The 16,553-nt window shown below is 42.5% G+C and overlaps 2 protein-coding genes across 6 annotated transcripts in view; one reads left to right on the top strand and one right to left on the bottom strand.

The window, feature by feature from the left end:
- Window positions 1-5,313: 5,313 nt before the first annotated feature.
- Window positions 5,314-12,972, bottom strand: PSMD10 (proteasome 26S subunit, non-ATPase 10). Of its 3 annotated transcripts, none has more exons than XM_041000100.1 (5): window positions 12,768-12,972; window positions 10,445-10,543; window positions 8,087-8,233; window positions 7,823-7,989; window positions 5,314-5,714 (listed from the first exon to the last, which is right to left on the bottom strand). In XM_041000100.1, the coding sequence occupies exons 1-5, from the start codon at window positions 12,879-12,881 to the stop codon at window positions 5,561-5,563; spliced, it is 681 nt and encodes a 226-aa protein (XP_040856034.1). In that variant the 5' UTR covers window positions 12,882-12,972; the 3' UTR covers window positions 5,314-5,560. The 3 variants fall into 3 exon arrangements, with proteins under 3 accessions (XP_040856034.1, XP_040856036.1, XP_040856035.1); XM_041000102.1 differs by having other exon boundaries at window positions 7,902-7,989; window positions 12,768-12,949; XM_041000101.1 differs by having other exon boundaries at window positions 5,557-5,714; window positions 7,836-7,989; window positions 12,768-12,948.
- Window positions 10,539-16,553, top strand: part of ATG4A (autophagy related 4A cysteine peptidase) — a 67,052-nt gene continuing 61,037 nt past the window's right edge. For 2 of the 3 annotated variants that reach the window (XM_041000097.1, XM_041000098.1), the window contains exon 1: window positions 13,092-13,192. In XM_041000097.1, the coding sequence (XP_040856031.1) occupies window positions 13,183-13,192 (10 nt within the window). In that variant the 5' untranslated portion in view covers window positions 13,092-13,182. Of the gene's footprint in view, window positions 10,662-13,091; window positions 13,193-16,553 lie in introns of those variants that run through there. The other variant, XM_041000096.1, reaches the window with a different exon arrangement.

The following is a 16,553-nucleotide window of genomic DNA, read 5'->3' as shown; positions in this document are numbered from 1 at the left end:
GTGCACCCACACAATTCCAAAGGGTTTAGGAGCTTGGTATTAAGACCCTTCTAACCCCTCCATCACTCAGGAAATTATAAGCACCTTAGGAGTTCTGTCAGGAGCTAGAAGGTATGACTGAGTATGTATTTTGTTTTTAGAATTATGTTTGAAATGCAGACAGAGGGAGGGAGATCTTCCATCTGCAGATTCACTCCCCAAATAGCTGAAACAGGATAGGCTGGGCCCGGCTGAAGCTGTAAGCCTCCAATTTTAGGTCTCCCAGTTGGGTGTTGTGGTCCAGGCACTTGGGTCAACTTCTGCTGCCTTCTGAGGCCATTAGCAGGGAACAGCCAGAGGCATACCAACACTCATGTGAGATGCAGTGACTTAAACCACTGTGCCCCAATGCCAGCCCGGACTATGTATGTATTATGTTACAGTCAGTTTAAAGAAAGGCACCAGGGCAAATGTTTTAACTAATGGACAGTTTTCAGAACACCAGAGTATATCCCATTTAGTCTGCTGCTTTTGAGTAGAGGGAGAAAAGCAAATGGATTAGGATTCAGGAAAGTTAGATTTTGGATTGACTGTTTCTTTAGCTCTGGTGCTTTCTAATCTGTAAAATGGGGATAATTCCTGCCATTTCAAAGGCTATGTTTGGGAATGGACAGAAAAACAGACAGTGAAGTTTCAGAACTTAATTGTAGTAGAACCCATGTCTCCTATAATCAAGTCATTACTTTTTTTTAAAGATTTATTTATTTTATTGGAAAGGCAGATGTACAGAGAGGAGAGACAGAGAGGAAGATGTTCCGTCCCATGATTCACTCCCCAAGTGGCTGCAATGGCCGGTGCTGCACCGATCCGAAGCCAGGAGCCAGGAACTTCTCTCTGGGTCTTCCATGTGGGTGCAGTATCCCAAAGCTTTGTGCTGTCCTCGCCTGCTTTCCCAGGCCACAAGCAGGGAGCTAGATGGGAAGTGGAGCAGCCGGGATTAGAACCAGCACCCATAAGGGATTCCGGTGCGTTCAAGGTGAGGACCTTAAACATTACGCTGTCGCGCTGGGCCCTCAATTCATTATTTTTTCTTCCTCGTCAACTGCTGCTTGCCATTTTGGGGTGATCCCAGATTTTTGAGTATTTAGCAATAGCTATGTATGATATCCCAGAAAAACACACATACAAATGTCTACATTGAATTTTGGACAGACTGGCCTGATGCTATGGCCCAGCAAGCTAAGTCACTGCCTGAAAGTAGGATATTTCATGTGGGCACAGGTTCAAGTCCTGGCTATTCCACTTCCAATCCAGCTTCATGTTAATGTACCTGGGAAATCAGTGGAGGATGAGCCAAGTGCGTGGGCTCCGGCACCCACAAGGCAAGACCAGGCTCCTGACTTTGGGCTGGCCTAGCTTTGGCTGTTGAAGGCATCTGGGAAGTGAGCCAGCAAATAGATCTGTCTCTTTGCCGTCCAGATAAAAATAAAATTTAAGAAAGAACTCTCAAACTGTATCAGACTTGCTGAATGATTTGAGGGCTCAGTAGTGAAACAGAATATGGAAACCAAAAACAGCAGACAGCCATGGAGGCATCTCATGGTAATGGGTGTGCCTGAGAAACTGGGAAATCAAAACTTTGGGGACATACTGACAGGTAAAAGAGGGTGCAATAACATACAATGAATCTAGAATCCATAGAACCTTACTGAAACTGTAGATTCTGCAGACACTAAAAAATGTAATTTCTCCCACTGCTTTCCTAAACCAAATTCTTCCATTTTGTATTTTCAGTTGTGCTTTGTAACTAACTTTTTTTTTTTTGAGTCCTTTTGGAAATAAATGTAAAACCTGCTGACGGGCCCAGCGCGGTGGCGCAAGTGGTTAAAGGTCCTCGCCTTGCACGCCCGGGATCCCATATGGGCGCCGGTTCTAATCCCGGCAGCCCCGCTTCCCTTCCAGCTCCCTGCCTGTGGCCCGGGAAAGCAGTCGAGGACGGCCCAAAGCTTTGGGACCCTGCACCCGTGTGGGAAACCCGGAAGAGGCTCCTGGCTTCGGATCGGCATGGTATCGGCCCGTTGTGCTCACTTGGGGAGTGAATCATCGGACGGAAGATCTTCCTCTCTGTCTCTCCTCTCTCTGTATATCCGCCTTTCCAATAAAAAAATAATAAAAATAAATCTTTTAAAAAAAACAAACAAAAAAAAAAACCTGCTGACCTTAACTCATCTTCATCTCTATCAGGTTTCCTGTCCGAACAGGTAACACTTTGATCAATAGCTAAATCTATTAATATTCTTATTTTACATGAACTAGAACTAGTAATTTAAATATCACATCATTTCACTTGAAATGACAAAAGCCTATAAATTATCTGAGGTTTGGAGCCATTTGTACTGCTTATTGAATAACACTGAAGAACCAGAATGGGTTTTTACCCACCCTGCAAGCCTGTTGCTTCAGATAATACACTCCATACCCTCAGTCCTAACAGACTCTATTAGACAAAAATCCAGGCTGATTTCACTTAACACTGGAAACAATTTCTCCACCATCATTTCTCTTGCTAGAATTGCATTTTATTCCATACGATTTTATGAGCAGTGTTTAAATAAAGATGAACACTCAGTATACTGATGTCGGGGCCAGCACTTGGCTTAGTGTCTCAGATGCTCATTAGGGCAGCCATATCTCACACTGGGTACCTGCTTTCGCTAGCTGACTCTGCTCCCAACTGCAGCTTCCTGCTAGTGTGAGCTCTAGGAGGCAGCTGTGATCACTGAACTAACTTGATTTCTGTCATGCACGTAAGAGACCTGGCTTGATTTTCCCCTTCCTTGCTTCAGCCTACCCGGCTCTCAGGTTTTGCTGCCATTTGGGAAAGCAAGCAGGGGTTGGAAACTTTCTCTCACATAAAGGCAAACTGAAGAAAGACTCTGGGCCCAGTGTAGTGGGTAAAACCGTGGCTTGTCATGCTGCCATGCTCTGTGAGTGACGCCTCCTGTCTAGATCACTTCACTTAGAATCCAGCTCCCTGCTAACATCCTAGGAAAGAGTGGAGCGTGACGTCTCAAGTGTCTGGATTTCTGCATCCATGTGGGAGACCTGGATGAAGTTCCTGGCTCCAGGCTTTGGCCTGGTCTAGCATGGGCCATGTGGCTATCTAGGGAATAAGCCAGTGGATGGATGATTTCGGACTCTCCCTCTCTGTATTATTATTGGAAGAATTATTCCATTACAGAAGAGATTCTTTTTAGAAAAGGATTCAGACATTTAAGTAAAAAGAGTGCATATTGGTAACACAATTCATCCTTACAAATCTGATTTTAGCTACTAGGCGTTAGTCTTTGACCCAAACTTAATACAAATTTGCAGGTTCACCTCGATGCGCTTATTTCAACCAACACTGGCAGTGTAAAATTCAAATGAGAAAATAACTTAAAGACTTAATTGAGATTCATCAACTTTTATGATTGGAAATCACTTAAGATGTTTCCCTAAATTGAGCTCAAATCTACACTTATTAATTTCATTTTACTGTAATTAGCAATTCGGAATACTATTTTTAGATTGTAGTTGCAGTTCAAATTCAACTGATTTGATTGACTTTAGAATAAAAAAACCTAGGGAAGGTAAGGAGTTTGCTTTGCACGTGCTGGGGTCCCATATGGGTGCCGGTTCTAATCCCGGCAGCTCCACTTCCCATCTAGCTCCTTGCCTGTGGTCTGAGAAGGCAGTCGAGGATGGCCCAAAGCCTTGGGACCCTGCACCTGTGTGGGACACCAGGAAGAGGCTCCAGGCTCCAGGCTTTGGACTGGCTCAGCTCCAGCTATTGCACTCACTTGGAGAGTGAATCATTGGATGAAAGACCTTCCTCTCTGTCTCTCCTTCTCTGTATATCTGATTTTCCAATAAAAATAAAATAAACATTCAAAAAAAGAGTAAAAGAACATGAGAAATGTTTTCACTAAGAATTTTAAGGTGTAGGGCCTGGCGGTGTGGCCTAGCAGCTAAAGTCCTCGCCTTGAACGCACCTGGGATCCCATATGGCCACCGGTTCTAATCCCGGCAGCTCCACTTCCCATCCAGCTCTCTGCTTGTGACCTGGGAAAGCAGTCGAGGATGGCCCAAAGGCTTGGGACCCTGCATCTATGTGGGAGACCCGGAAGAAGTTCCTGGCTCCTGGCATAGCATCGGCCGTTGAGCTCACCTGGGGAGTGAATCATTGGATGGAAGATCTTCCTCTCTGTCTCTCCTCCTCTCTGTATGTGACTTTCCAATAAATAAATAAATCTTTTAAAAAAAAATTGTAAGGTGTAAGTGAGTGACTGATTTCAAAGATAATTGGGGACCAACACCATGGCATAGTACTGCCTCTGCCTGAAATGTTGGCATCCAATATTGGTGCTGCTTTGAATCCTGGCTGACGCATTTCTGATCCAGCTCCCTCTACTGTGCCTGGAAATGCAGAGGAAAGTGGCCCAAGTCCTTGTGCCCCTGCACCAATGAGGGAGACGCAGAACAAACTCGAGGCTCCTAGCTTTGAACTACTATAACTTCAGCCACTGGGGTCATTGGGGAGTGAACCAGTGGATGGATGATCTCTGTCTCTCCTTCTCTCTGTAAATCTGCCTTTAAAATAAACAAAAAAACCCCACTTTTTTTGAAAGAAAATTTGGGAGATTCTTTCAATATTTTTTTTTGCTGTCTTTTTTCCCCTGTATTTTTATTTTTAATTTATGATACCATTCCATAGGCTCTGGGATTTCCCTTACCCGCTCCCTAAATTTTCTCCCTCCCCAACTGATTTCTCCGATATTATTACAATAGTAATTTTTAAACCTTCTTTAATAGGAATCAAAATACATTTCTGTTACATATAATTTTAACCAGCATAACATTTTTTTTTCAGTACAGGATGATCTAACATAGATAACTTCAAAGCTTCCTTTTCAAAAACAATGTTTTGTATTAGAGAGACAAGTCATCAGTAAGATACATGGCTCCACAAGCTATTCGTTTTCTTATTTTAGAGTATGTTCTCTCGTTTAAAATTTGATCCATTCATACATAAACTCACTCCTGTCACAAAAGTCAATTAAATGTTACAATTCCAAAAAAGACCCAGCAATCAGAAATATCTGGTGTGGGCCTCTGAGTGAACTTGAGAAACAAGTCAGGACGTTTCAAGTGTGTGTGGAGGAACATACTGAATCCACCCAGAGCCATGCGGTGGGACACGGGGCCTGCTGCTCTGGAGGCTGTCCGCTTCCCAGGGGCATGGCAAGTACACAGGGAGGTGTGAAAAGCTGCAGCAGGCGCAGAACCACTTGGTCCAAATAAATCAAGATTTAATACAGAATAATACACAATAGTCTTGACAGTTATTAAATGCCTGGGAGGCAAGGTGTACATGTAAAACAGGCGCCTCAGCAGGAATATCAGGCAACATGTTCACATGGACTTAAAAGATGAGAAAACGTCACAATTCACAGAGCATACCTGATGCACAAGGGTGTAAGTTTCCAGGACATTGGGGACAACAGAGCCAACATACAGAGGAAGGATAAATGCCAGCTGCTTAATCTTCCACCATTCTCTTGAGGATTAAACCCAGGCCGCCCTTGGCCACTTGCAGGGGTGTCTTCTCTTCTTTATTCTCAATGTAAATGCTCGCTCCTTGGGACACCAACAGTTTTGCCTCTTCCACTCTCTCCTCATCACAGGCTAAGTGTCTGAAATCAGGGATCACAACAAACTGTCAGTCCTACCAGGTCTACATGATGGATGGGTAGGCTCTGCTACCAGGTGCTCTAAACTGCATCTTGTTAGAAAGCGATAATACTGCAAAGTTATTCTATCAGAAAACCAATGCATATGGAAAATACTTAATACCACATCGTAAATCAAAACTTAAGGAATAATGTGGCTTAAGGAATAATGTCCTTATTTTAAGGAGATTATTTTCAAGTCATCCTAAACATTTCCCAGAATGATTCAAGATTAGAATTTAGAAAAGCCTCAATTTATAACTTGGTTATATCAATTCACATAACCTAAATTTGAGAAACATAGTTCATAATTTTTCATCTCAGCTGATTCATACACCCATCTCTCCCATGCTAGCAAGGCTCTGTGTGTTGGGTAAGAGGTTAAAGTCCTTCCTTCTGATGATATGGCTGAGCAGTAAACTGAACAGGGAGGAAAATCAACTTTCTGCCAGGCTCTGCAGAATTTGCCAGGCTGGGTAGTAGGCACTTTACATGTTATTTTACTTGAGGAAGCAGTTATGATCCTTATATTTCATATGAGGAAATGAAGATTCAAGAAGGCCAAGTAAATGCCCTGCACTACTTATATAAATATTTAAGACGGTTGGTAAGTGGCAAAGATTGGATCCGGGCAAGAACAATCAGGTATTCCTAAACCCTCTGCTGGTCCCATGACCTTCTACTGTCTGACTCCAAGACACCCACTAGACCTTCCTACCTTTCTGCAAAAATGTATGGAGCAAAGCTAGAACACGCAGGTGTCTCTGAAAAAAACACGCAGAATGACAGGATAACAAATTGTAAAGCAAGATTAAAAAAAAAAAAAACCCAACACTTAAAAAAAAAGCTGGCTTAAAGTCAAACAGAAAAAAGCTGAACTTTAAGTACTGTGGCAGAAAATATCAAGGGAGACTGGGGCTTCCTGCATGTCATACACATCAAATGTCAGTAGACTTAAACACAGAACAATAACAATCACCCATGAACAAAACTAATGAGACGTTAAGCAAAACTTGCAATAAAATATGAGTGAATTTTAACTAATTTCAGGGTGAAGAAGAGTTTTCCAGATATGAGCAAAGATGAATACTTTTGACAACACAGTAATTCAAACTTTTGTTATTTTTTTTTAAATAAGACAAACTGGGAGAAATATTTTTAACTAATATGGCAGAAAGTTAACATTCTTATTATATAAGATCAAAACCCAGTAAAAACAAATTAATTCTCAAAAAAAAACAGAAACAGTTACAAAAATTGGTTAGAGATGTCATTAGCCATAGGTGTAAAAAAATACTCAACTTTACAGTTGAGAAAAATCTGAATTACGACTGTGAAATATCATTTCTCACATAACAAAAGTGGCATGGGAGGTGCTGGGGAATGACAAAAAGGTACATTTCAATGGCTGTTGGAAGGGGAGGGTACAAAGCTGCAACTCCTCTGGAAGCAATCTGACAATATACAGCAATATTCTTAAAATGTGGTTGTTTTTTTCCCTAAACTTGGCAATTCAACTTCTGAGAGCCTTATAGTAAGGTAATAAGAATCAGCAATACGGACAAAGGATTTTGTACAAAGTTGGACAATGTGGCATTGCTTACGCTGGGAAACTAAAGAAAAAAAAAAGTTTCAAATAAATTTTAGTAGAAAAGACTAAGTTATGGCATTTCCATGAAAGGATAATATAGATTAGCCATTACAAATATTTTCAACATTTAATGGCCTTGGAAAAGGTTCCCAGTGTACTAGGAGGTGCAAAGAACAAGATGTAAAACTAAGTGTGTAATGTGACCTCCATGTTGCTCTGGCCCATTTACATGTGTAAATCCACATCCCTGCATATGGAAGACTGGGAGGAAATACTCACAGATATCATCAGTGGGTATTTTTGAGTGGGAAGGTGATATACAGGTTTTATTTTCCAGCCCTGTTTTTGTGCGCTTTAAAAGTATTTTGCCAGTACCAAGTAGTGCATTTATAAGCAGAGTAAGAAAAGAAAGGATGTGTAAGAATTATTGCAAGAGGGCAAATGACAGAAAGAACACAAATGATTGCTGCTTGTCACTTACAGAGGAGTATTACCCTCAGTGTCTTGGATGTTTGTGGATGCTTGGTAGTACAGAAGGATATGAATCATCCTCAAGTTACCCTTGGCTGCTGCTCGGTGCATTGAAGTCGCTTCATAATGGTCCTTAGCATCGGGATTAGCGCCACCTTCCAGTAACATGACAGCAATCTGCAAAGAGAAAAACAAAACCCGCACAGATCCACTCGTGTCGTGGGTCCACGTTTGGAACTCCACAGAAGCAGCCCAGGGATGGAACCATACGGACCTCATGTCTGTTCTTGGAAGCTGCGTAATGTAGGGGGGTGCAGCCATTCTGATTGACGGCATTCACCTGTGCTCCCTTTGCCAGCAGGGCTCTGACAATCTCATCCCGGCCAGCAGAAGCAGCAATGTGAAGCGGAGACCAACCTGCCTGTAAGAGAGGTGGGAGTGCAAAGAGCAGTGAGATGGCAGTAGGAACAGGAAGGTAGGACTGTGTGCAAATGGTTTTCGAAAGGTAGCTTTTAAAAATGAAATTCCTTTTTTTTCTTCAGTGTGTGAAATAAGATTCATTTCAGAGAGAGAATCTCCTGCCCTAGCAACAGAAGGAGGCTCCAAAGTAGTAAACAGCCCAGAAATTCCTTTTTTCCCTCCTTACTAAGCACTGTGGGAAGTTGGAAAACCACCTGTTAAAAAAAAAAAAAAAGGAAAAAACATTCCGTAACTCTGAACCTAACTGATGCATAAATCTAATTCTGATCTATATGCATTTTATACCATATTAGATCCTTAAGACAAAATTAGGATCAATCACATGGCATCCTGTGAAGATGTACCATCTTTAACTCAGCCACAAATAAAAATTAAGGGGTTAGTATTGTGGTACAGTGGGTTATGTCCCTGCCTGTGACACTGGCAACCCAAAACCAGTGTCAGTTCAAACCCAGCTGCTCCACTTCTGATCCAGCTTCCTGCTTATATACATGGGAAGGCAGTGGAAGGTGGCCTGAGCACCTGGGCCCCTGCCATCCATGTCGGAGATCCAGATGGGGCTCCTGGCTTCAGCCTGGCCTACCCTCAGCCTAGTCATTAGGGGAGTGAACCGCTAGATGGAAGACGTCTTTGTCTTTCTATCTCACCCCTCTGTTACACTGTTTTTCAAAAATATTTTTAAGAATTAATGGGCCTCCTCAGTATCTCAGATGGAGCAGTGGACAGCACATCCAGGTGCATGTGGAGGAGATGGCTGTCCATTGGAGCCTGTGGAGGATATCTGTTACCATAACAGAGGACGGAGGACAGAACAAATCAATCAACTACCCCAATCAAGAGCTGACAGTGAATATCTGTGCAAAGACTCTAAGGTGGACTATGTCAGCCAGTGGATTCTGGAGAGATTTCATCGTGCTTGGAATGGCGAGATAGGCAGCAATTCAGAATTGTTGAACTATCAAAACCACTTGGACAATGGCCTCGGAGCATGCCCCACATGGAGGACCCTGGGATGGGTGGGAAGCTTGGTGGGGTTTCTCCCTTTACCTTCCCCCTTTTTCCAAGAAGAAAAAAAGAGAATGTGGAAACAACGGTCTTACCTACTTTCCTATAGCCCCTGACCCTTTATTTCCTAATCAACTAAGTAAAGATCAGAATAAAATAAGAAAAAAGAATTAAAAAAATAAAAGCAAGTAAGATCAAGACCAGAAGATATAAAATTTTGTGAGCTTCATTTTCTAGAATTTCCGCTTATTGTGCTGTATTTGTACGTGTCATTCTCATGAATTATACCTTTATTGGTTGCCTGTTATTTTAAAGTTTTTATTAGCTTGAAAGGTAGAGAAACAGATAGACATTGAGATTTTTCTCTCTATTGTTTCTCTCAAATGGCCACAGCAGCCAGGGCTGGGTCTGATCGACACCAGGAGGCCAGCATTCAATCTGGGTATCACATGTTTGTAACAGGGACTGTAGTGCTAGAGTCATCACCTCCTGCTTCCCAGGGTATGCATCAGCAAGAAGCTGGAACTGGAATTGGAGCCAAGACACAGACTCTGACACTCTGCTACAGGAAGTGGATGTTCCCAGTGGCCTTTAACTGCTGTGCTAAATGTACATCTTTGGTTGCACATTGCTTTATCATACGGGTCTTCCGTACTACATTCTAGTATTTCCCCAATTTTTATTATTTTGCTATTAGTAATATCAGCATCCTAGAAGAGGAATTTTTGCCTACCAAAAAAGAGTCCCATTCTTATTTTTCACAAGTATAATCCTAAAACCAGCCACAACATTGCCAAAAAAACCTCTCTATAGCAAAAAAAGACATTGAGGTCCTCATTACTCATACAATCTTTACCAAAAAAAAAAAAAAAAAAGCCATATACTAAAAAGGAGCTTGCAGTCTTTGAAGTTAACCACAATAAGCCCTAAGCTGTACACTTACCTTAAATCACAATGTACGAGCGGCAAAATGAGCACTGCAGCATAATGCAATCATTAGCCTCACGCTTCATCACCAGGGCCACAGTGGAATTTCCTAGTCATAAAGGTTACAGCTTTGTTTATGAGCTTAATACTCAGGCTTCTATAAACAGCAGTCTGGAGCCTAGAGATAAGTGGGAATTTATCGACGCTGCGTACTACTCACATCATCTTTATCATTCACCGGCACTCCAAGTTGCAGCAAGAATTCAACAATTTCTGTGTGTCCAGCTGAACATGCCCAGTGCAATGCAGTTCTGCTATCCTATAAGGGAAACCAAGAAGCAATAAAGCAACCTTCTTGAGGAGGAATAGAAGCAGAAAAGCAGAGAAAGATAACACCGGTGTTTGAAAACAAGAAATGGAGACCCCTGGATCCTCAGGTGAGTAATCTTCAGCCATATTGCTTACCAGAATAAGAGAGGTGAAGGCTTTAGTAACACGGGATGAATGACACTGAAGAACCTAACTCGTTTGGGACAGAATATGCTGATGAAAACAGTATAGCAAGAAACTGAATTCAAAGATTTGGGAGAGTTTGGGCTGTTTGCATTATTTCTGCATATTCCTGTCAGGCATCTGTGCCAGGCTTTTGATATACATTATCTCAGCTCATCCTCACCTTGCTTTACAGTGGCTATTAGCTTCATTTTTACAAATAAGGAAACAGACTGCTCAGGGTCAGCAGCACTTTCAGGGTTACATGGACAACCCCTGTCCGAGTCTGATGTCTACAAGGACACTGGCCTCAAGTTAGACACTGTAGAAAGAACGCATGAATCTTGTGGGGGAAGAAATAATCATAAGTCTAATTGCTATTGTAATCTTATATGTATATATAATATATATGATTATATATTATATTACATGCAGAATTCCAGGCAATGACATTCCTTTTTGTGCAAAATGATAAACTAAGAGGTAGGTCCTATTTTCTCAAAGGCAGTGATGGGTCTGTTTTAATGAGCCTCGTGTAACAAAATCATCTTACATTTTATTGTTAAAAATTTTTTTAACACATATAAAAGCAGAAGCAATCTAACTGAAACTTACACACCTAGTACTAGATTTAACAGTAGACAGTAGATTTTCTACAGCATTTGTTTCACCTAATTTTTTTCTCCTTGCTGAGGATTTTTTTTTAATCCTAAATATCATGACTTTTCATCCTCAATTTTTTTCAGTATCTAAAACACAAGGAAACTTTCTTATATGACCATGAGAGTGCTATCACACCTATAAAAATGAACACTCCTTCATAGTATCTAATATTCATTCTGTATTCAGGTTTTCCTAACTTTCCAGTAAATGTCCTTCAGCAATTGGTTTAAATCGGGATCCACACAAACGGCGCCGAGTTCATCTGCTTGGGATCCTTAGCCTCTTGATGCTGAAGAAGTTCCTTACATTATTATTTTTTTTTCTGCCCTTGCCTTCACTGAACCCCGGTTATCTTTTCATGGAGTGTTATTAAATCTTAATATGAATTTTTATATCAACTTTAAATTACTAAATAGTATTAGTCCAGACGAGATCGGGCGCGTTCAGGGTGGTACGGCCGTAGACAATAGACCAGAAGAAAGGAAACTAGAAACTTACAAGGCAATTTTTGGATGGAGTAGTGAAGGAAAGTGCCAGAAAAAAAAAAAAAAAGTTTATAGATTCAAATTCTATTACAAAAAAAGACCCAAAAGGAAGATAGGGAATGACAGGGCAGTATCTTGCTAGTGCTTGCAACAGTGCCTGTCAAACAGAACGCCACGTATAAACACGTGCAGCTTTCCCGACGGCACCGTCAGTCTTTCCAGAGACTCACAGTAGAGGCTTGCGGGTCCTCCCCAAGGGCCATTGAGTGTCCTCCATGTCTGTCCTGCTCCTTTCCCAGGGAGATCCCTGTCATCTGCCAGGGTCTAACTGACCTGCTCTCCTTTGCAAAATATTTTCCAGGGACCCCATCCCTAGTTCTCAAAGTCCCATGTAAACTTCCCTCTTGAATATTTAGTACAATCTTGAATCGGACCTTTGTTTTTGTGATTATTCTATTACTATCTGCTTTATCCACCTGACACTAGCCTCGGCTCCGAGCAAATTGCTCGGCACAAAAGAGGCATTCTGTTACACGTGTTTGGTTGAATGTAATTGCTAGTAAAGGTATTGGTACAAAAAACTTTTCCTTTATGGCTATCTCAAAACCTAGGCATTTCCGGAAAACGCGATAGGCATCTCACAGCCAAAATCCAGCAAGTTAAGCTCCAAGCCAAAATAATAATAATAATAACAACAATAATAAAAATAATAAGGGAGGTCTGAAGGACTCGGCATCTGCAGCCGGATCACGAGTCCTGGGATGCCCCTGGGGTATTTGACAGGGCGCCGGGGGCGGGGATCCGCCGTTTACAGACTCGGCCTCCACGGGGGGCCGCGCCCGGAAAGCCACGTCGGGCTTCACCGGCGCCGCCTCACGCGGACAGGCCCTAGAGCTCCATTACCTGGTCGGTTCTAGTAGCCAAGGATTTATCGGCCAGGATGCTCTCCCTCAGCTCCTCCAGCTTCCCAGTGTAGGCCAGGTTGCAGACCATTAGGTTAGACACACACCCCTCCATTTCGCTTTCTCAGGATCTCCGCGAAGCGCCAGGAACGTCCACCTCACGTCGCTGGCGCCGCTTGCCGGTCAAAGGAACCAGTAGAGTCCCACCAATCACAGACCTTCCTCATCCCCTTGTTTCTTTTCCCATCCCGTGGTGCCTCTGGGAGTTGCAGTTTAAGGGCAGTTCCGGGCAGGGAGGCGCCTTTGCCGCCCTCAGTGACTCTCCTCTTAGCAGAACGGAACTACAAGTCCCAGGGTCCCTTGCGACCGCCGTAGTCAAGTTGCCGGTGGAATTGGCCCAGGATGACAGCTGAAGAATGGAGTCAGGTACGGGGAGCGGCTTCGTGTGGACTCCTTTAGAAGAGTCGGGGTGGGTGGTCGCTGTTGGGCCATTGAGTCGGCTAGGTGAAACGGGTGGGCGGGTGGCGCAGGAGAGTTACGGGAGCCTCAAGGTCCTATCCCTCTCGGGGCCTTGACCTGCTGTAGCAGGCGGAAGGGACAACAGTTGGAGCTGAGTCCTGCCGCCAGAGCTCGAACCGGCGACTGTAGCTACTCTCCCCCTCCCTGCCACCGCCCAGAGAGTAGAAAGAAGTAGGGGTTTGCGACTCTGATATCTCGGGCTGCGTGGCATCAGGGCGCAGTTATGCTACAGCTGTGATAGCATATGACACCATACCGATGTGCCAGGATGATGCCAAAGGCGGGGTGTGATGCCGCGGGAGCTACTTGATAGCTAAGAGGCTTCAGTGAGTCCCCAGCCTGGGCACATCACAAACTTGCTGAGGGTCATTTTAGGGATACCGTGTTGCTTTGGTGTTGGCGGTTTAAGATCACAATAATGACGATGCCATCGAGGCTTTGCTAGGACTCTTAGGTTAATAGTGCTTCTTTTTATGGAAATGGCAAATAGTACTGCAGCAGAAGAGGTGGAGGGCTTAGCCTTTGTGAAACATATTCAGAAGGGCAGTATACCAAGAGCTAGGTCGTGATAAGAACACATTTGAGGAAGAAATGTTTATGTTTATCCCGTTGCAATGTAGAAGAGAACTTGGCATGTTTCCTGTAAAGAGCCAGACAGTGAATGTTTTAAACTTTGCAGGCCAAAAGGCAAAACTGAGGATATTTTTAGGTACTTACAGAAGAAGAGAGGAAAAAAAAATTCAGAAAATGTGCATTGATGAAATTCAAAGTATAATTAATGAGTGCTTTCTTGTAATTATTGAACTACTGAGTTATTAGTATTGCTAGTATAAATAGTTGTAATAATTATTAAAATTATTAGTGTAAGTAGTCGTTTCTTTTTGCTTAATTGGAGCTCAAAGCTACTGCTCTGTTATCCAAATCGATTCAAAATGTTCACCGAGTAATGCTGATGTGTAATGAGATTTTATCCATTTTGTGTTTGAAAATGCATTTTCGTGCAGAGACATACTGCAAAAATACTGATATCTTCTGACTATTTTTAAATTACTTAAATAACTTTTTAAAAATCTGTAATAGTTTTAGCTATAGAAAAGTTATAAAGCACAGAATTCCTGTATATTGTTTGCCCAGTTTCCCCTATTGTTTTTCTCTATGTTAGTAGCTTTATTGAGTTAAATTTCAATAACTGAATGTTTTTTACTAACTTTACAGAGTTACACTGTCAACACCATAAGTCAGTTTTATAACATTTTCATCTTCCCAGCAAGATCTTTTATGACCAACTTCCACTGCTGGTCCTTGTCTGCCATCTACTCTTTTGTCTATAAATTTGCCTATTGTGTTCCTTTCATGTAATTGAAATCTCTGTGATCTCTGGTGTTTGACTTCTTCCATTTCCCTTGATATTGCAGCATGTGAGTATTTCCTTATTTTTATTGTCACAGATTTATTCCACTTTGTGTAAGTAGTGTGGTTTTTGACTGTTCATCTGGCAGCAAACATCGTTTGCAGGTTTTTGGTTGTCATGAGTAATGGTGCCAACAGCATGGGTGTGGAGGTCTGACTGGATATATTTTTCTTTCTCTTTGATAGGTTCCTAAGGATTGTGTTACTAGGTCAAAGGGGAACTTTAAGCTTAAGATTTAATGTATTGCAAAACTGTTTTCCAAAATAGCAACATCATTTTAAAAAAAGATTTATTTTATTTTTATTGCAAAATCAGATATACAGAGAGGAGCAGAGACAAAGAGGAAGATCTTTTGTCTGATGATTTACTTCCCAAGTGACCACAACAGCCGGTGCTGTGCTGGTCCAAAGCCAGGAGCCAAGAGCTCTTCCAGGTCTCCCACACAGGTGCAGGGTCCCAAAGCTTTGGGCCATCCCCGACTGCCTCCCCAGGCCACAAGCAGGGAGCTGGATGGGAAGTGGAGCTGCCGGGATTAGAACCAGCGCCCAAATGGGATCCCAGGTGTTCAAGGTGAGGACTTTAGTGGCTAGGCCACCGCGTAGGGCCCACGATTTTGTTTTTTCACTAGCAATGTATAAGAGTTCCTGTTTCTGCATATCCTTGCCAACACTTTTATAGAGTGTTTTTTCTTGTAGTCAGCCTAAGTAGGTGAGAAATTACATCTCAGTATGTTAGAGAGGGGAAGATAGAGATAGATAAAGAGAGAGAAAAATTTTCTGCCCATTGGTTTTCTCTCTAAATGCCTGTGTCAGTCAGGGATGGGCCAGACTGAAGCTGGGAGGCAGAAACTAAATGTACGAGTGTAAGTGGTGGAAATGCGGCCTTAGCAGCTGCCTGTCGGGGTGTGCATTAGAAGGAAAATGGAACGCACAGTGCAGCTGGGACTCAGTTCCAATCATAGGTTGGAATGTGATGTGGGCATCCTACGTGGAACAGTGACCACTGTGTCAAATGCCTTACCCTCACTGCACTTCCATGTGATGTTTCCTTAGTGACTCATGGTGCTGAGCTTTGTTCATGTGTTCATTAACCATTCAAATTCCTTCCTATGTGAAATGTCTTTACTATCTTTTCCCCATTTTTAAATTGGAAGAGTCCTCTTCTTATTGTTGAAATTATAAGAATTCTTTCTGTAAAAGATATTATTATTTTTTAATTTGAAAGGCAGAATTATTGTAAGAGAGAAACACACAGAGACTTTCCATCTGCTAGTTTACTATGCAAATAGCTACAATGGGCAGAGCTGGGCTGGTCTGAAGCCAGGAGACAGGAGCTTCATCCAGACCTCCCATGTGGATGCGGGGGCTCAAGCACTTGAACCCTCTTCCAGTGCTTTCCCAGGCCATGAGTAGGGAGCTGGGTTAGAAGTGGAGCTGCCAGGGCACAAAACAGACCTCATATGGATGCTGGCATCACAGGCTTAACTTGCTAAACCACAATGCTACTGCCCCCCTAAGAATTTTTGGTATTCTAGGTACAAGTCATTGACAGTTAAATGATATGGAAATATTTTCTCTCAGCTGTATGTTTGTCTTTCTTTTTCTTTTATAAATTGTATTTCAAAGATTATTTGTGTAACAGAGAGAGAGAGATAAGAGGGAGAGCTCTCTTTCAGTGGTTTGCTCTCTGATGGCGATGATGGCTGACACTGGGCCAGGACTGTTACTAGGTCATAGGGCGTCGGTGACTTGACAGTGCAATCCAAACACCTCATATGAGTGGCAGGAACCAAACAATTGAAGCATCACTTTTGCCTCCCATAATCTGTGTTAGCAGAAAGCTGGAGTCAGGAGCTAG

This window comes from Ochotona curzoniae, unplaced genomic scaffold, assembly GCF_017591425.1.
Source record: "Ochotona curzoniae isolate NIBS_2020 unplaced genomic scaffold, NIBS_Ocur_1.0 scaffold_1852, whole genome shotgun sequence".
Lineage (NCBI taxonomy): Eukaryota > Metazoa > Chordata > Mammalia > Lagomorpha > Ochotonidae > Ochotona > Ochotona curzoniae.
Note: the sequence above shows the minus strand (reverse complement) of the source record. Positions and strands in the feature narration are given on the sequence as shown.

Excerpts from the sequence above, each read along its gene's own strand:
- PSMD10 (XM_041000100.1), bottom strand. The coding sequence starts at position 12,881 with ATGGAGGGGTGTGTGTCTAACCTAATGGTCTGCAACCTGGCCTACACT. Across the intron at positions 10,544-12,767 it reads TGGCTACTAGAACCGACCAG|GATAGCAGAACTGCATTGCA; the intron begins GTAATGGAGCTC and ends TTTCCCTTATAG. Across the intron at positions 7,990-8,086 it reads CTTCCAAGAACAGACATGAG|ATTGCTGTCATGTTACTGGA; the intron begins GTCCGTATGGTT and ends TTCTCTTTGCAG.